General features: G+C 40.5%; 5 protein-coding genes and 1 non-coding gene across 7 annotated transcripts; 3 read left to right on the top strand and 3 right to left on the bottom strand.

Moving 5' to 3' along the window:
* Positions 1–262: 262 nt before the first annotated feature.
* alkbh2 (alkB homolog 2, alpha-ketoglutarate dependent dioxygenase) lies at positions 263–3,259 on the bottom strand. 2 transcript variants are annotated; one of them, XM_028577231.1, is made up of 4 exons: positions 2,586–3,259; positions 1,204–1,501; positions 924–1,122; positions 263–842 (listed from the first exon to the last, which is right to left on the bottom strand). In XM_028577231.1, the coding sequence occupies exons 2-4, from the start codon at positions 1,442–1,444 to the stop codon at positions 533–535; spliced, it is 750 nt and encodes a 249-aa protein (XP_028433032.1). In that variant the 5' UTR covers positions 1,445–1,501; positions 2,586–3,259; the 3' UTR covers positions 263–532. The 2 variants fall into 2 exon arrangements, with proteins under 2 accessions (XP_028433032.1, XP_028433031.1); XM_028577230.1 differs by having other exon boundaries at positions 2,804–3,259.
* Positions 2,209–9,397, top strand: unga (uracil DNA glycosylase a). Its single transcript, XM_028577229.1, has 7 exons — positions 2,209–2,489; positions 2,842–3,045; positions 3,733–3,828; positions 8,328–8,425; positions 8,520–8,608; positions 8,712–8,890; positions 8,997–9,397. The coding sequence occupies exons 1-7, from the start codon at positions 2,391–2,393 to the stop codon at positions 9,135–9,137; spliced, it is 906 nt and encodes a 301-aa protein (XP_028433030.1). The 5' UTR covers positions 2,209–2,390; the 3' UTR covers positions 9,138–9,397.
* A 394-nt stretch (positions 9,398–9,791) lies between these two features.
* On the top strand, positions 9,792–12,610 carry pxmp2 (peroxisomal membrane protein 2). The gene is made up of 5 exons (XM_028578600.1): positions 9,792–10,244; positions 10,640–10,762; positions 10,927–11,089; positions 12,078–12,197; positions 12,299–12,610. Exons 1-5 carry the CDS (start codon positions 10,135–10,137, stop codon positions 12,365–12,367), a joined length of 585 nt encoding a protein of 194 aa, XP_028434401.1. The 5' UTR covers positions 9,792–10,134; the 3' UTR covers positions 12,368–12,610.
* A 228-nt stretch (positions 12,611–12,838) lies between these two features.
* Positions 12,839–13,777, bottom strand: isg15 (ISG15 ubiquitin like modifier). The gene is made up of 2 exons (XM_028578603.1): positions 13,667–13,777; positions 12,839–13,568 (listed from the first exon to the last, which is right to left on the bottom strand). The coding sequence occupies exon 2, from the start codon at positions 13,554–13,556 to the stop codon at positions 13,092–13,094; it is 465 nt and encodes a 154-aa protein (XP_028434404.1). The 5' UTR covers positions 13,557–13,568; positions 13,667–13,777; the 3' UTR covers positions 12,839–13,091.
* Positions 13,778–14,262: 485 nt separating this feature from the next.
* gatc (glutamyl-tRNA amidotransferase subunit C) lies at positions 14,263–18,028 on the bottom strand. The gene is given in 6 exon segments (XM_028578601.1): positions 14,263–14,688; positions 16,285–16,321; positions 16,323–16,389; positions 16,553–16,722; positions 17,412–17,462; positions 17,586–18,028. Coding segments are annotated over 6 exon segments (561 nt in total). The 5' UTR covers positions 17,760–18,028; the 3' UTR covers positions 14,263–14,626.
* A 181-nt stretch (positions 18,029–18,209) lies between these two features.
* Positions 18,210–18,282, top strand: trnak-uuu (transfer RNA lysine (anticodon UUU)). Its single transcript has one exon. It is a non-coding gene; the product is annotated as a tRNA-Lys (tRNA).
* The last annotated feature ends 260 nt before the right edge of the window (positions 18,283–18,542 follow it).

Genomic DNA, 18,542 nt, shown 5'->3' with positions numbered 1-18,542 from the left:
TTCTTTGGGACAGCACACAACTCTCTTTCAAATATAACAAATTAATTTGCAATCAGTGTACAGTGCCCCATTGCTCTGTCAAAGTACATGAGTGCCTTTGAGTGGAACACAAGATGCTAAATGTAGCCTTCATGGTCTGCACTCAGGAGTTGAGGTCGAATTGTCGATTTTATTGTTCCTTTCTTCAGGAACATTGCCAGCGGCTTTACTAAACTTAACCTGACGAAATTTACTGAAGCGGTAGTTTGAGCTCGAGTCAGTCAGAAGTGTCATTTTAAACATTTTTAAACCACTGATTACTGTAAAATGTGTTCATTCTCCAGAATCTCTCATCACTTATTTCACCTTGTGCTGTCATTTGGTCAGTCAGATTCAGCTGCAACATAAACAAACAAATTTTAGATTTGTGATATTTGACCACGTGTCCAAGGACAGAAGTGACTTGACTTGGGGCCCCTTAGTCAGACTTCTGACTAATTACTCAGCTTCTTGGGCACTGGCCCCATTGGCCCAGGTGATAATCCACGCTTGGTCATTTCTTTCTTCCCAGTAGGATGCGCCTAAAGGTGAGGTTGATACGAGGCAAGGAAATCTTTCTGCGAACAGGCAGGCTGTGGTACCAAAAAGTGTTGGTCGGTGAGTTCATAAGGAGCAGGCTTCCATGAGCAAGCTCCAGCTTCACGGGTTTGATCTGTCGGTGGCTCTGTTTTCCCCGAGCATCTCTGTGCCGGAAGATAAAGTCTCGTGGCGCTCCCAGAGAGACAGAGGCGATGGGACAGAGGGGGTCCAGCTCCTTCTCATCGTCACGATGCTCACCCATGTGATCCTGCCCATCTTTGTACCTGGTGGAGAGAAGAACACTTTCAGCAGGAAGATGAATCCCAAACTATGACCTCTACAAGTTGGATTCAGTAATTCCTCACCTGTTGACCAGAACAAAGTTAAATGTTTGTACAGTTGTTTTTGTGACAGCATCCCGAATATATTCCAAGGTTGGAGTCCAGGGGCAGGCTAAACGTGTCACCCCAGAATAAGTGTAGGTGAGACCTGCGTCTCCATATGTAGCCTGCTTTCTGGGTATATTGTGCACCTTTCCAAACAACTGGACCTTTGCTTCTTCTCCTGGAACAAAAACAGCCACAATCGTTCAACTACACTGCAACTTCTGGTCATAATGTTACAGAAAAAGGTTGGCTATTGTACCTGTTGAGTACACCACTTCCTCCTCCAGCTGTTTAAAAAGGTGGTGTGCTTCTTCTTTGGAGAACAGCAGAGCATAATCACAGTCTAGTCCCTCTGCCTCTATTTTCTGCCAGGGAACAGGATGAGAGAACTCCCCTCCCTCATCCTCATTCTCGATCCTCTTATCACTCTCCAGTTTGATCTTCTTCCGTGGACTTTTTGCATCATAAATACAGGAGCTTTTATTCACAAACTTATCCATTGCAGTAACCTGTTGTCTGTGGAACTCTGAGGAGCTTAAGTTTAGGATGTTTAAGACCTGGATGATGCAAAGAAGAATGAAAAATTCTTACGGATTTTTGAGATTGAATAAACGTAACAAAAGCATCTTCAATGTGGGTCTGCATTGAGTGGACTGATTTGTTATACCGCCTGAGAATTCTCACACTATTTTATTTTTTTAAGTTGAAATTTGTCATATGTTGTTGAATTCAGGACCTTTTAATAAAATATAGGACTGCCACTACTACATAATAATTAATTATCAATTAATCTGTTAACCGTTTCCCCGATTAATCAATGACACTTTTTGGGATAGAAATATAGTAGAACAGAAAATAGTGATTACAATTTCTCTGAGCCCAAGGTGACATATTAAAAACCATAGACTGTATAAAAGAGTTTAAATGTAAATATATTCAATTTACTATCATAAGAAAAATAAAGCAGCAAATGCTTACATTTAAGAACATGGAAACAAATAATTTGGGCCATTTTGACTCAAATTATTTATTGATGATCAAAATAGACGTTAATTTCTGTCGATTCAATTAACCGAACAGTTTATTTTAGCAACACAACTACTACAAAACAGCAAAGACTGTGACATCATGCCGTTATACAATAAAATATCACATAACGACATTAACATTAACATAAAAAATAATTGATAAATCAGGCGAATGCTCGGTGCTTAACCTTAAACCGCTTAAACCGTAGAAAACACCTAGCCGCAGTTTGTCTTGAACAGCGCTCAGCTCATTAGCATAACTCTTTTTCGTCACTTTCTTTGGCGCGAAATACTTCAGTTCCATTGAGAGAGTTTTTGTTTTCCGAGGAGCCCACCGCTCTTTTGCTTCCACATAAGCTAATAAGTTTATCTAGTTCTTAGTTTACGCCAGCTTACCGCCAAGGTGTTTTTCAACAAAATGATTGGACAAAAAACTATTCACTCGTTTTTTTCGCCTGTCTCGAAAAAGAGAATTTCTAAGGATATAAATGAAGCCGAGGAGGATGCCAAAGACCCGGTGAGCGAAGTTACTTCAGTTTGTCAGTTAACATTAGCCACGTGTCTAGCTTGTAGTGTTAAAACACGACGTTATTAATATTTAAATATCACTTACAGTGAATTTGTAGTAGTATTTGTCTATGATTTGAAACACTAAGGGATTTATCTTTTCCCACGACACGTTCAGCGTAACCCAAGCTGCGTTCACAAGTACCGCTGTGTTCTTGATTGTTTTTAAAAGTCCTAATTACAGCTACCATAGCTCGAGCATGTTTGTACTGCACTGTCGACGGTCTCTAAAGCTAGTCTCGCCTCCACTTGTACGCTTCTCACCTGTTTTGTATTTTGCTAAATACACTAAAATTATCCAGAAGAAGCTGAGGTCCTCGGTGGTGGAGCCAGAGGCTTCCAGCCTCCCTCTTGCTCCTCTGTCCCCGGAGCAGCTTGACCGGATAGCCCGCAACAAGAGAGCAGCGCTGGAGAGACTCCACGCTTCCGCTCACACACCTCCAGGGTTTGGGAGAAGCTGGCGAGAGGGACTGTCAGAAGAATTTGGAAAGGCCTACTTTAAAAAAGTGAGAGAACAAGTCATCACACTGCACATGGTGTCTCTGTTGTTTTGATGCATGTTTTGACGACGCAGAAGTTGGCTTCCGATTCGGGGGTTAAGGGGAAATTTAAGGGAAACTTAAAGCTGAAGTTAGCTTCCGATTCACAGCGTCCGATTCAGCAGGGAAACATAACTGACTTACGTGCAGTTTAGTGTCACAAATTATTTTCCAAAAACTGAGTGTCCCAAATGATGAGGGTCTTATTAGAGACGGGTTCGGGTAGCACAGGTGGCTTAGCAGGTTCATAATTAATTAATTAAGGATATTGGGGAATTTGGGACACTAAACTGCACGTATACCAACATAACTTACATTGCTGAGTGACTGATCCTCAGTTTTTTGAACCTCTTACTGTATTGAAAGGGTGTAAGTCATTAAGGTAAATGTATTAATTAATGTCTAAAACACACTTTCAGATTTGTGAAAGCTTTATTGTCTTTATGAGAACGCAATAAAGGGAGATTTCACAGTTTTTTTCATATGTAGACCACATTAGACCAGGTCCAGATCCAAAACCACTACGCCGCCTAGACTTGTCAAATCTGGACCAAATTATCCCAGAGAGGTTAAAGATTCTTAAAAACCCAGTTTTGGATTTGTGAAGGCTTTGTTGTTTTGAACAGTTTGAATAACTTCACATCTCTGCCACAGTTGATGGATTTTGTTTCTGAAGAGAGGAAACACCACACTGTGTACCCACCTGCTGAACATGTCTTCACCTGGACTCAGATGTGTGACATCCGAGATGTAAGTTACACTGACACGTTCCCTGACCTGTGAAACTGTGTCTGATACCAAAGTATAAACCATTTAATATAAAAAATAAACCAGCAAACACATTTTATTTATGTAGAACTATTCGAAACTGAGATTCCAAAGTGCTTTACGGGAGTAAGGGAGGAATTTAAAGAGACTAAGAAGACACTATATAAAATGGTGCAATAATTTGGACTAAACTACAAAATATAGATTTAAAACATCAAGAAGTGCATTTAAGATGTGTTTTTTTTTTTTTAAAGATTGGGACATATTTAGCTTTTCTAAGACTTAGTTCAAGGCTGTTCAGAGTTAAACAATAACAAACGTCCTGCCCGACCTTAAAGCAGCCAGCGATCCCTGCTCTGAATGCCTGAGGGACCTTGTATTGAGGACACAAGTCCTTTTAGATATAGAGGGGCTGTACTACATCTAGGTTTGGATTAAACATCTGCCAACAGCCTCATCTTACCATGTTGCAGGTGGGCCAATTAAGTTTGTGTAATTGTGCATGGCACTATTGTCTTGATTGAGTTGTAGAACATTGTGAGACATCCTTCCTTCAGTGTTGCCAGATCTCGCGAGACAAATAAGCAACCAGGCCTGTGAAAACAAGCCCAAAACAAGCGACTTTTTCTACGGACCCCCGGGAAGAGAAAAATAAATAAACTGTGTGCACGGTTTTACAATCCGTGGGTACAGATTGTCAATTTACATCCCTGTGGACAGATTGGTAAACTGTGCGCAGTTTTGCAAAACTGTACACACGGTAGTTTATTTATTTTTCTCCCCCGAGCATCAGGACACTGACTACAATAGGGAGTTAAACCACCTTTTAACATTAGAAAACTAATGGGATATCAAATATAGACTGATGTACCAAGTACATTATATACACATGTGTATATCTTGAGGGAATTACTGTAATTGTTGGGGTTTTGGAATTTATAGAGTGTGGTCTAGACCTACTCTGTCTGTAAAGTGTCTCGAGATAACTTTTGTTATGATTTGATACTATAAATAAAATTGAATTGTATATAATAACCTTTTGATAATTGAAATTTGCATAATACCATCCTGAATTCACAAATTATTTATTTATTATTGCAGGGACTGCAGAAGATCCCATTTTTAAATAACTATAACCCAGAAACCGGAGAAATTATTACGACGGGTTGAATCCATTCTTTTACTCCTTTCTCTTTCTCCCAGTCTTTGTTATATTTCTTCCTGTATTTCGCCCACTTTGCCCCGGGCATTTGTTCCTCCAAAAACTCTCCTACAGTCCATTCCCCATCAGTTGCGACTTGCGCGTATTTTCATTCAGTTACTCACTGACGTTTTCCTAAACAGAAAAAACTGATTGCCCTGCTCTGCCTCTGATTGGCTAGTACTCGTTGCCATCTGGGTCAGAGCCAATTAGAAGCAGGATGTGGGTGGGAAAAAACTCTGCTGTCTCCTGTGTGTATGGGGAAAGGGGAGGGACAGAGGGAACAGGCAAGACTGCTTGACAACTTATTACGGAGCTGGGAACAAGCCCAAATAAGCAACTACACTTTAGAAACAAGCCCAAAAAAACCGCGACCAGCGACGACCAATATTTGTAAGAGACTTTACAGAAAAACAAGCCCAAAGTTGCTTATAATAAGCGGACTTTGCAACACTGCCTTTCTTTTGTCACACTAAGGCAATGTTAAATTGTGGCCTGCTTCATAGTTATTGTGACATAGGTTGACAAAGTTATTTTAACATCTACCATGTGCTAAACTGACAACCAGACACCTGCAAATCCCAGCAGGAGCTGAGGACCGACACATGCACACGTGCAACTGAAATTTAGGGTCAGTGGTACAGAATTGTCTACTGTGTGGGTAAAATGGAAGTTAAGTGTATTATCCAGGGCTGGACATTAAGGCTTGTCCGCTTGTCCGGGACAAGTGGATTTTTTTTGTAGGGCAAGTGGAAGAGAAATGTACTTGCCCCACTGGACAAGTTAACACTCAAACAAAATAAAATGCCATGTTACTTCACGTTATGTGCCACTCATGACGTCTATTTTACAGATTTGAAACCAATACATTTTTTTCCCCCCACAATCCGTTGAAGGAATTGGTGTTAAAAATGTGACCGTTGACCAGTCTGGCCAAGAGACCAGAGTAATCTGACTCCAATTTCTAAGGTCACTACACCCTGATAAGTGCTCGTTTACTGGTAGATCAGAAAATAAAACTCAGGATTCGTTCAGTTAAGTTATAACAAGTTTTAGAGATAAATTATATTACAATTACGTGTACATGGATCACATATTACAAGACAAAATCTATCTCTCTCGTAGCTAGGGTTGGGTACGATTCCGATGCCGAACCGGTACTTTTAAAACTATTCCGATTCCTAAACGATTCTTAAACCGATTCTTGAAAAAAATTTTTTTTATTGAAAATTATTTAAATTTAACAATATATTAAAGTTTAAATATAATAAGTAAACCTAAGTCATCTAACACATAACTACAATAATTTAACAAATAACACTTACACTATTAACAAGTAACAACAAAATAAATGTTGAGTTGGTATGCCAACCAGCTTCAAACTTTAGCAGTTCTTGAGCAGAAAAATTACCATTTTTGCCTTTTCTGGCAAGACAGGACACCTCTCCTGACTTATGACATGTCCTGCACAGGAGAAAACTCTCTCAGACGGTGTCCAAGAGGTCTGTACACACCCAGGTATGAGTTTGAAAGGTCAGACAATTTGGGGAGACTGTCCTGCCTCCCCCACCACCAGGCTACAGGGTCTTATCCTGAACGATAGACTAGCAGAGTAAGTTTAATATGTTTACTAGCAATCACGTACAGTCAGTGAATGGTTAATATGCTTTTACGTCCGTTTTGGTGAGCCCAGAGGAAAATATGACATTTTTAAAAGTAGCTTACATTTACGGTAGCTAGCTAACAGTGGACCACAGAGAAAGTGTGATATTTTTTTTTTCAGAGCGTGTACAAAAAGCCGTCTATCAGCAGATTGTAGAGTGCATGTCCAAGAATAGCACGGACACGCGCTTCACACCGCGAGCGGGCACGTGCGCCACACGGCAGAAAAGGAAGAAAAAAAAAAAGTCTGCCGCTGTCCGGAGCGACAGAGGGAAAATATTTCAGTCGGAACCGAAATGAGGAACCAAAATTTGCATTCTAATCCGGTCCGAATACTACCGTTTGCGTAGGAACCGGTACCATAGTGGAACCGGGTTTCGGTACCCAACCCTACTCGTAGCAAACAGACAAGAGTCCCGCCAAGCATTTGATGCGGCTATCTTAAAAACCTTTTTATCCATTTCTGTCCCATCTTGGGACTGTCATCAGTTTTGGATGTAGTCCAGATCTTCTCGGCTCCAGCCGGGCCCTACCATGATGTAGCAAAATGTTACCTTGACTCTGACACTCCCAGGCCGAAATAGACTTTTGTTACTCTTGGGATATTTTACGGTTGCTTTTCTATTCATCAAATCTATACACTGGTTACAAAATGTTTTACGATGTTCATATTACTGAATACCTGTGTATTTCTTTATCAAGAAAGCCAAGGACATTTCACAACCTGTGTCACATTTCTCGCGCTTGCAAAACACTGACCATTGTTCACAGCTTCTCCCGATCTAAGAGTTCTTTGATTAGCTCAAATTATCTTCCCAATGTCCTGGTACTCCTCTTTCAAATTGTATCTGCCAGATGGCTTTTATCACAAACAGTCAGGAGAATCGGACAACAATGGTCCGTTATGATTCTAATAGACTCTACGCACTATAGTGACAAAATATATATCCTACACCGTCGAACCAGCGTCCAACTCAAAATGCTTTGGAGTCGGTCCAAGTAATAATCGCCCGCCGTTTAAACTTACATTTTTACCTGCCAGAAGAACCGTGGTGGAGACTGGCGTGGAGAGGGATGTTTCTTCAGGCTCCGCAGCCCGGCCAAGTGCCAGGGACAGCACCAGGAACAATTAACCTTACAACAACAGCACCATACGAGTTAAAAAGGGAAAGAAAATGTGTGAACAGCTGGAGAGATGAATTTGACTGGGTGCGTTAATGAAGAAGGAGTAATGTTCTACGGCAACCTAACTTGGCTGACAAATGAGGTACACAGCTAGTGTCGGCAGCTGTGTACCTAGCAAGCATTAGCATTTGTACGTGGTTAAATATCAGCTAATATTCAACTGTAAAGTAGCTACACCTTTTTAAAGGATCCCTTTGTAAATCAGCCTCTTTCAAACCAGCTTTCAACGGTTTGTTCGAATTCTGCATTAGCAAAATAAAATGATAAATCTTTACCCGGACAAGTGACTTTTGTGCATGGATAAGTGAAATGTAAACGTACTTGTCCAAAGGACAAGTGCCTCGAAACGTTCATGTCGAGCCCTGTTATCTGTAATATCTCTTAGGTTGGCATTAGTTGTCACAGTCACTGAAAGATCTGTCTCTAATTCCAGGTGAAAGTGGTGATTCTTGGCCAGGATCCATATCATGGTCCCAACCAAGCCCATGGGTTGTGCTTTAGTGTCAAAAGACCAGTGCCTCCTCCACCCAGGTTAAACCCTTTTCAGTATCTCTGCCTGTGAAGAAGTCAGTTTTCTAACTTGACATCCGATAGTGTACTGTCCTTTGACCCTTTTCGTTTCCAGTTTGGGGAACATGTACAAAGAGCTGGTGACGGACATTGAGGGCTTTCAGCACCCTGGACACGGAGATCTGACTGGATGGTCCAAACAAGGTATTTCTTTTTAAAGTTGTCTTTAGAACACCGTTGCACAATAACAGAGCTGTCGGTCATTAACAGACCTGCCATCTTCCCCATCTTTGACCGTGCTCATCAGGTGTGTTGCTGCTCAACGCGGTGTTGACCGTCCGAGCGCACCAGGCCAACTCCCACAAAGACCGAGGCTGGGAGACCTTCACCGACGCTGTGGTACACTGGCTCAGCAACAACCTGGAAGGCCTCGTCTTCATGCTGTGGGGATCATATGCTCAGAAGAAGGGAGCCGCTATTAACAGGGTGGGTGTGCACCCTGTTTTATACGGTCTATGGTCTGCACTGTTGTTTTAATACCAAGCTTTTTATTACGTTCATGCATCTAAGTTTATGTTCTCTCTTTTTGTAGATACGCCACCACGTCCTGCAGGCTGTACATCCTTCTCCCTTGTCTGCTCATAGAGGATTTTTTGGGTGCAGGCATTTCTCAAAGGCCAACGAGCTGCTAATTAAATCCGGAAAGTCTCCCGTAAACTGGAAGGCACTTTAAGTTGTTATTCATGTTTTCTAACATGTATGTTGGCTAACTACAGACCAAAACCCACCCATAAGCTTTACTTTCCTGTTTAATTCTTTATAAAAAAAGAGTTCATGTTTTGCAGTTTAAACCGTTGTGTTTTGTGCTATACACTGAATTTTCTTAAATGCCTTTTCTCAAACTGTTGTTTCAACATTGTAAATATGTTTGTGTTTTTTCTTTTTACTTTTTTTATTGAACTGTTGGTTCTATTAAAGTGGTTCCAAAAAGTGGATGTTTTATATTAATGTCTCTAAATTTGCTCAGTGTAGTCTGTGGTGGTTCTCTTGGTTTGCAGTTCAGTCTTACTTATTTAGTTAAAACTTAAAAGGGCCTTTTAATGAAACTTAAAGTAATAACTTGCTGGCTGCGTGAGACCCCACAGCAACCTCAGTACAGATAGTGTCAGACGAGGACTGCATGAGGACAAAAATAAATAATATATGGGACCACACTTTCAGTACTCAATCTTATTCTATTACTTTTTTTTTTTCTGCTGTTCGACATCACTTTAAACTTTTCTCGACACAGTTGTTTTTGCCAATGATTAAAAAAGGTTTAATTAACGGCTGTTTTTGACGTCGACGTGAAGGCGTGGCTCCGCTGATGGCGCAATGACGTGGGCAGGAAGACTTTGGGGAAGCTCCGGAAGCTATATACTTCAACCATAGACAGTTTTCAGGTTTTCACATAGTTTTCAGCCCATGGTTTCAACCTCGCCCAGTTATTGCGCTAGATGCTAGACCGGATCCGCTAGACGCGTCGACGTCAAAGGACGTGCCTCGTGGCCCGATTTATTCTGCCTCTGATTGGTTTACCCTGGTATTCTTCCCTCAACCCTAACCAATCCCCACTCCTCTTGCCTAAACCTAACCACGTCGGCCAGTCTAGCAGATCCGATTGAGCATCTAGCAGCTATTGCCCAGTTCTGCAGGCTAGTGGTAATGTGTGTACAGTTAAACAGCTGACAATGCCTGTGGAGAGCCTGCCAGTCCGGGATGTGTCCATTCATTTCCGTTTACTACAGCAGTATCTGGTTCTTCTGAAGAAATATCCCATCCTAACTAAGTCTGTAACGAGGTCTGTAGCTTTGATTAGTCACTGACTATAGTGGGTTTTTTTGTGCAGCTTGGTGCTTGTTTTGTGTCGTGTTTCCTCAGTTTGACAGTCAGAAATTAGCTCTTATTTAGTAAAGGACTGACAAAGTCAAACCAAAGTTTATTAAGTTACTGTTTGCTAAATTGTTACCAATATCGCCTTTTGTTAGCAGTTCTTACTTGATTGCTCCACTTTGTTTGCACTGACCACACACTGCCCTTGGTGTCAGCACTAAGTTGGTGTTAGCCAATCAGCATCTGCCTGGAAAACCTCCCCTAATAAGTTTATGGCACTGATTTTATTGTGTTACCTTATTATGAATGTACCTTTTGCATATTGACAGAGTTGTGATCGTTGTGTGTTCTTGATACTTTCAGTGGCATCCTCACAGCTTTAGGAAATCTTCTGTCTCAGTTTTTGGAAACAAGAAAAAAGGCCAAGAATGGAGCCCAAGTCAATGAGATTGATACAGCTGCGGCTGCAAGCTATGCCATTTATGGGTGAGACTCAATACATAAACAAAATTGAGGCTTGACATACTTTTCATGACTCATCTGTAACAAAACAAAAATGTAATGGGGTGTTGCCTTGAACTCCCCTCTTACGTCTATATATTTTTTTTTAAAGATTCTGTAGTCCCATTATGCCTGGTTGTCTATTTCAGGTTGTTTATTACAGGACCGTTGAGCCATTACTTTTACCAGCTGATGGAAGTGTGGATGCCCAGCACAGACCCGCTCTGTTTAGTCAAACGTCTGCTACTGGATCGGCTTGTTTTTGCCCCTGGCTTTCTGCTCATTTTCTACTTTGTCATGAACATCCTGGAGGTAGGTAATCTCAGAAACTGTCCCCCCCCTAATCATATCAAATAAAGGGAACTCCAGCAATTTGATATTGCACTGGCATAAAGTTGGGGAGATTGCAACAGACCGATTTACAAAAAGAATATTAGAAATTGCTGCTGCAGAGGCCAAGATATGCTGATTTTCTTTAGCCCCCGGTATGGGTGAAGCAAAAAAAAAATGCAGGATCCTACACTTCCCATAAGCAATTTGATAAATTCCTTCATTAGACCCTCTGTGCGTGGTAAATGCCCATTTCTTTCAAACTCAGGGTCCCAGTTTGTAACGCCAATTTTGCTGTTATAATTTTGTTTTGGTATTTTACTGCCCATTTACAGTTTTTTTCAATTGTTTACAGACTAATACTGGTACTTGAGACACAATGACCACAACCTGTGACTCCTGTCCGAACCCGCTGAACCAATCCTGCTAAAATACAAGCACATTTCCTGCTTTACACTCAGATTGCACTACACACAATTCTCTATATTCGGCATGATCTTCTTAAATAAAATCACGCACTGCCATTCAAAATGCAAAACTTACATTTCCTACTATCCACTCTGACTCCTCACATGGGCAAACACATGTTGCACAATTGTTCAAATAAAAACCAAAACTTTAGCAATAAACCAAATAAAACAAACCTAGGAGAGAGAGGAAAGAGGTAAAAGAAGGTGGAATGAGAAAGAGGAAGGGCAAGACCAAGATGAGCCATAATCTCTTATGAGATTTGTGGTGTTTTGCCTTTTGTGTGTGTGTAGACATCTGATAATATGAGGTATGCTTTCAGAAAATGTGTGTAAACACTTGAAAAAAACTGTAAATATGATTTCCTGCCACATGCAATGTTTCAACTTGGATTTTTTACCATAGTATTTAGTCTACTGTATTCATGTATTATATGCAGTTTAAACACACGCAATAACAAATGAATTAATGTAAATATATAATCATTCCAATCTATTGTCAGGCTAAAGGGTGGACAGACTTTGAAAAGAAGATGAGAGGAAGTTACTGGACTGCTTTAAAGATGAATTGGAAAGTGTGGACTCCCTTCCAGTTCATCAATATCAACTTTGTGCCTGTTCAGGTATGCATTTGACTGGCATCCTGTCATCGAACAAATGCTGAGTCACACACTGACACTTACTGTAATGTTTCTCCCCCCCCCTGTGTCTTTTTTGCTTTTAGTTCCGAGTGCTGTTTGCCAACATGATCGCCTTATTTTGGTACGCCTACCTTGCATCTGTGAGGAAATGAGGCTTCCCTAGATTTCCTCACTGAAAACAAATCTGGAGTAAACTGTGGCTTTAACATTTGGCTGTTTACTGTACTCCTGTTTACCTGTTTCTAATCTGGACAATAATTCTCACAGTAGCTCTTGTGAATAACTCCAGCCAAACCTGTACAATGAGTTTAAGCCATTCTAACAAGCTGTTATATTTTAGATAAATGATTGTTTGTTTGTAATTACAGAACATAATAAATGTTGTTCATAATAAATATATTTTTTTTTACAGAGCACTGCCAAAATAATTTAAGATGAAATAGTAAACCTCGAATTGTATGATTGAGACAGTCTCATTTAAATACTGGAGTACATTGTAAAACAGTGCTAACGTGTGCCTTTGTGGTTACTTGAGTGAGATCTGTACAGGGTACAGCTCCACCCATGAGCTCAGGAAATAGTAGCTATACAGTACAGAACATAGACAAAAAGAGACATGCAAATTAACATTTACATTTTATTTACATTTTTTTAAACCAGTTAATATATTAAAACATGTCGAAATACAATTCTAACATACTGTGTTGTGTGTGAAGGTTATGATCATTTTTTAGATATGACAGAATCACACTTGGAATGCATTGATTTTTCCAAATGAAAATACAAAAAAATACGAAATATGGCATTTGAGGCTGTCAGATCTTGATTTAGATTAACTAAAGGAATGTACAGAATATGAACTATATAAAAGTGTCCTCAGCCTCCTCTCAGACGGAGACTCAGGTCGATGGTGCTCAGCGCTACAACATTGTAGTCGGCAAGTCTGCCCTCGTTCATCTCTCTGCCTTGGTGAATGAGCCTCTGCTGGCTCGCCGGAGTCCCCTCTCTGCTCTCGACCCTGCTCCTGAAGTGTTTCACAGTCTCGTCGGGTGTGATGTCATATGTGCTCGTCTTCCCCTTCTCGTTTCTGAGGAACACCTGGATGGTCGCCGGCTGGGTCACCAGCAGGGACACCCTGGCGCCAGATCGTAAGCCGTAGGAGCTCAGGGGCCTCGAGTCGTCGCTGAGATCGGTGTTCATGCCGTTCACAAACACCAGCTTCTGCGTTGCAGAGGGAACTCCTAGTTTGTCCTGGATGAGTATTTTCAGAGACCCCACGGTGTGCTCAGGGTCCACCCTCAGGGTATGGGAAGTCCCGAGCATGCAGATGGTTATGTCCATGATCAAATTGGCCTGAAAGATCATTCAACACATTCAAATTAAGTCTACATAAACTCTTTTTAATGAAGTATCACGGTGCATTTGATCAGAGCGTTGATAAAGAGACTTACCTTGTGATCACTTTAGTAAATTTCTCCGGACAACTTGAGGTCTTCAGACGGTGACAGAACAACAACTATGCTCAGGATCAGCTGTCAGAGGCTTCAGCTTACCACTGTTTATATACAGTCTGCCTCAGCTGATCCGCACCTCCCTTTACGACTTAAGATTCGTTTTCCTTCTCTGCCTCAATAACTTTCGGTTTCTATTCAGCCAAACATGACTCCACTGTTATGATAAATGTTTTTCGTATTTATCTACATATAAACAGCCAACTAATCAGCTTTAACTTTGAAATGAACAAGTTCAGATATGGAAACACTGAAGAAAAAAACACAAGTTTACAAATTTACAATCAGTCCAAATTCCTTAAAAAAAACGGCAGGAAGAGAAACGTTAGTATTTAGTGGGGCAACATGAATCCGAGCAAACGAGTTACAGGGGGCTTTTCGATGGCCTGATTAAATGGTCAAATCAGCACTGTGTAGTTTAACAAGGAAAGGGAAAATCATTTCATCAGATGAAATGTGCCTGACAAACACGTTATGGTTATTTTTAGGCCACTTATACGTTAAACAAAAGTTTTTCTTTAAAAACAAAACAAAGAAAAGATTACACTTTTTATTATTAAAGTTTAACAACACTAGAATGAAAACAAGATACATAAATGTCAAGTAGGACACATGCACAGTTTATAGATTTACACATGGCTCTTTTTTTTTTCTCAGTTTCTCCGCTCACTCATTATCATAATGTAAATCACAAATCAAAACAATGGACAGCCATTGCACTGCCCTTCTAACACAGGTTGTCAACACACTGCTCACTCACAATTTTAATAAAATGATACTGAAACTAAAGACAAGATTCAACCATACTGCAGGTGTCAAAGGAAACTGAAAAACAACAAAATCTAAATGCATGACCAGCAGGTTTTTAACTTTACACAAATGAAAAATTAGTAATAAATATCATAACTCTGAATGTTTCAGCAAGGCGGCCCTCTCCTCCCTCTTTGGTAGCGGAATGTTTCCTGTGGTAAGAAAAATAAATATTAGTTAAGGATCCTCACAGTTACAAACAAAACAGGATGAAAAATATACACCATCATCTTTGAATTTAGATTGGGTTCAACTTTTTCATTGCCGAGTTATGTGGAGTATAGAATAACTAGTAATGGGTAGATATGAAAACGCTAAGATATGTATAGTATTAACAGTATGAACTGTGTGAAATAATTACACTAAGATATATACGAGCAGTATGAACATGAGGAGCCGTTGCCAAAATATAAAGTGCAGGAGTATAGACAGTAGGATGAATATAAATAAACTAGATGAGATATATACACTGAGGACAGTAGTATAAATATGCAGGTAAGTGTATGTACAGTAGCGTGGCAGTAGTACGTCAGAAGCCAGTGAGGCAGAGACAGTCAGTGTGCAATTGTATTCGTGACTGTTTCAATAATGTACAGGCAACCATAAAATAAACAACCTTCTATTTTAATACCTAAGCTGTTAGACCTGGGCCTCTGCAATTCCATCTGCAGGTGGATACAGGACTTCCTAACAGGCCGCCCCCAGACAGTTACATACTCAGCCTCTATAGTGTCTAACACCGGAGCACCTCAAGGCTGCTGTCTCAGTCCTCTATTATATAGTCTGTATACCTATGACTGTATAGCAAAACATCCCACTAACAGTATTGTGAAATGTGCAGACGATACTACTGTGGTAGTAGGACTCATTGACAGCAATAATGAATAACTGCCTACAGGGGTGAGGTTGAGGTGAGTAATTTGATCATGTGGTGCCGCAGAAATAATCTGTCCCTCAATGTGGGGAAAACTAAGGAGGTTATCATAGATTTCAGAAGGAAGAAATCCACACATACACCTGTCTATATTAACAACTCTCCAGTTGATATTGTCAACACCTTTAAGTTGTTAGGCATCCACATTTCAGCCTCCCTCTCATGGTCCTTCCATATCAGCTGTGCCATTAAGAAGGCACATCAGAGGCTTTATTTCCTGAGGTGTCTCAAGAAATATGGTGTGTCCCTTAACATTCTACAGAACTTTTACCGCTGTACAATTGAGAGTATACTGACAGGCAACGTTGTAGTGTGGTTTGGCAGGGCCACTTCACACCTTAATCTTCTGACAAAGGTGGTCAAAACTGCATCTAAAATCATTGGGGTTCCACTTGAACCGCTTCCGGAACATTTACTGGAAACGCAGCACTGAGAAGGCGCTAGGCATTATGCAGGATTCTAGTCATCCTGCACACAATCTCTTCTCCCACCTTCCATCAGGGAGACGTTTGCAGAGCATCCCAACGCGCACATCACGTTTCAGGGGTAGTTTTTACCTCCAGGTAATAAGGCTATTGAATGATAGTACAACAGGAAGGAGGGCTGAGGTCTGAGCTTAGTTACTATGTTTACTGTGCTTGGATGTTTTTAAATGTTATTTATAATTGTTACTTATTGACTGGTGCTGAGGGAGTGCCAAGGCACATTGTATTTCATTGCCGTGGTACTCTGTACTAATATGCATATGACAATAAACTTGAACTGAACTGAACACAATTGTTTCAAAATTAAATGTATTCACATTTTTTCTTACCCGGTGGTGCCACAAAATATTCTTCAGCTGTGTTTTTTGGAGAGCTGAAGCAGTTCTTCAGCACAGTCCCCTTCCATCACTGCATCGTCTCTCAGGTTTAATGCCCTGGATGTGCATGGATAAAACATAACCACATTCATACAATAGTCTTCACAAGAATTTAAAATTGAGCTACAGTTGTTGCTCATTTGTTACGCTATGTGGTTATAACTGTGATGAAAAGGCCCACATGCAAATACGCGGTTTTACACAACAGTCTGTACAATACCTGTCCTCCAGAACTGAATCCATTGGTTCAACCCCTGACGTGTCAACAACATGAAGCTGATCTGCAAATCGTATAGCTTTCTCCAAACAGGCCAGTCCCTGTTTGGTGCGGAAATCAACCAAGGCCAGTCGTTCCAGTTTGTCCACCAGGTCAGTAGGAATATGGGCAGGCTGTAAAATCAATGGTCTGTGGCTTAGAAATGTATGTGTGACAGAACTGTAAATAACTGTAACGATCAAATTAAGTCATTAAATCCAGTAAAAACTTTGAATCAGCGAACACTGTCATGACTCATGCCCATATACAGTCTATGCTCATGCCCCATAATTTGACCTTTGGTAATATCTGACGTTTTAATGACACTCACATGCACACGCGCACGCGCACACACACACACACACACACACACACACACACAACAAAGTTACAGTCTTTTTCTTAAGAAATTCCCTCCTTGTGTTACAAATCCCCTGTTGCAGCTCAACAAGTAGCCTACACAGTCTGTGCAAACACAAAGAGGGAATTTGGTACTAAGGTACTAAAAGTACAGTCAGACTGTTGAAGCCTCATGTTAGATACAGATAAACATCCGAATACATTTCTGTACACAACGAGGACTGTGAATTTTGTCCTTCATAAATTACATAAAAACGCATTAGGAAGGGATCTTTTATTGGCCAGCATACTAGGTGGGAATGATTACAGCAAGCAAAACCTGTTTTAATGTGCAGTCACCTATTGTTTAAGACAATGATTTCAACTAAATATCTAAAATCGAACATGAATTTCAAGCATTAGGCTATTAAACACAATACAAGTTGTATTATGTTTACGTTCAATTAGGCATGAGGATATTTACCGGGGGAAGTTGGTCCTCTGGTACTGGTTCCCATGTTGCAACCTCTGGTACCTATTAAGGGAGACAACCAGGTAACAAGACTGACAAGTTAACGTGTAGCTAGTGTCCTGCACTGGCTACTGAATAGACCGTCTGCAATTCAAATAACAGTCTTATCATTGACCTTCAATTTACCTTGGAGTTATGTGGATGAGAGCTAAACAGACGCGTTACATTTGTGATGTGGCTCTGCAAGCAGCTGTTTCTTCTTCTGTGGAAGTTCTCCACGTTTGTTACGGAGTATCGACTGATTTTCAGGCACGACACGCCACGGCATGTGCGTTTAGCAGCGAGACTAAACGCTGACATTTTAAGACAATTAAGACAAGGTATTTAGCTATCCCCGTAATGTATAAAAAGTGTGTCACATTTTCTTAGTATTTAATAATTCACCAGCATAGTCAGTGCTAACTAGCATGCATATAGCGAACCGAACGACTTTCCGTAGTTAGCCCCATTGGTTAGCCCAGGGGGAGGTAGGACGAAGGGAACGTGAAGCGAGAGGCTTAACTTCCACTTCCTTCCTTCTTCGCTTACAGCCCATGCAGACAACAGACTGGTTCGTTTTAGTTGAAATACAATGGTGGCGCATGTGGAATAATACTGTTCTATTCATCATTTAACCCTCCTTAGCAAAATCCCGTGAAGTATAACATTTAGACTGACACTGATAGCATTTCCTATATGAAAGCCATCAAACAACATGTTCACAATTATATTTAGTTTTATAATTAATACGGTAGAAAGCACATCTAGAGCGCCCGGATAGCTCAGTCGGTAGAGCATCAGACTTTTAATCTGAGGGTCCAGGGTTCAAGTCCCTGTTCGGGCGTCGGCGTTTTTTACTCATTGGAGTTTATGGCCAATAAACCCAAGGAACTATGAAAGAAGGAATTAGAATTTTGCATTGGTGCGTGCGAGACTTTGCTGAAAGTATAACTGTATACCGTATAACCCATGATATGTGTTGTTTCGGCTTTGCTTGAAAAAGGCTTTTACAAAATAAATATAAAACACGAAAGTGTTTTCATGAATTTGGTCTTTTATAATAATTCTTTGATACATAAAAAAATGCTCACATGTAAACGTTTT

The sequence above is a fragment of the Perca flavescens genome, chromosome 5, assembly GCF_004354835.1.
Source record: "Perca flavescens isolate YP-PL-M2 chromosome 5, PFLA_1.0, whole genome shotgun sequence".
NCBI classification, from domain to species: Eukaryota; Metazoa; Chordata; class Actinopteri; order Perciformes; family Percidae; genus Perca; species Perca flavescens.
This window is presented reverse-complemented; position numbering and strand designations above follow the sequence as displayed.

Bases quoted from the DNA above. Each gene is read 5' to 3' on its own strand.
- pxmp2 (XM_028578600.1), top strand. From the start codon at position 10,135: ATGCCTGTGGAGAGCCTGCCAGTCCGGGATGTGTCCATTCATTTCCGT. The intron at 10,245-10,639 runs GTCTGTAGCTTT...TGATACTTTCAG, and splicing joins CTAACTAAGTCTGTAACGAG to TGGCATCCTCACAGCTTTAG. The intron at 12,198-12,298 runs GTATGCATTTGA...TTTTGCTTTTAG, and splicing joins TCAACTTTGTGCCTGTTCAG to TTCCGAGTGCTGTTTGCCAA.
- unga (XM_028577229.1), top strand. From the start codon at position 2,391: ATGATTGGACAAAAAACTATTCACTCGTTTTTTTCGCCTGTCTCGAAA. The intron at 3,829-8,327 runs GTAAGTTACACT...CTCTAATTCCAG, and splicing joins AGATGTGTGACATCCGAGAT to GTGAAAGTGGTGATTCTTGG. The intron at 8,609-8,711 runs GTATTTCTTTTT...CGTGCTCATCAG, and splicing joins GACTGGATGGTCCAAACAAG to GTGTGTTGCTGCTCAACGCG.
- alkbh2 (XM_028577231.1), bottom strand. From the start codon at position 1,444: ATGGATAAGTTTGTGAATAAAAGCTCCTGTATTTATGATGCAAAAAGT. The intron at 1,123-1,203 runs GTACAATAGCCA...TTTTTGTTCCAG, and splicing joins GGAAGTGGTGTACTCAACAG to GAGAAGAAGCAAAGGTCCAG. The intron at 843-923 runs GTGAGGAATTAC...TCTCTCCACCAG, and splicing joins AACTTTGTTCTGGTCAACAG to GTACAAAGATGGGCAGGATC.
- isg15 (XM_028578603.1), bottom strand. From the start codon at position 13,556: ATGGACATAACCATCTGCATGCTCGGGACTTCCCATACCCTGAGGGTG.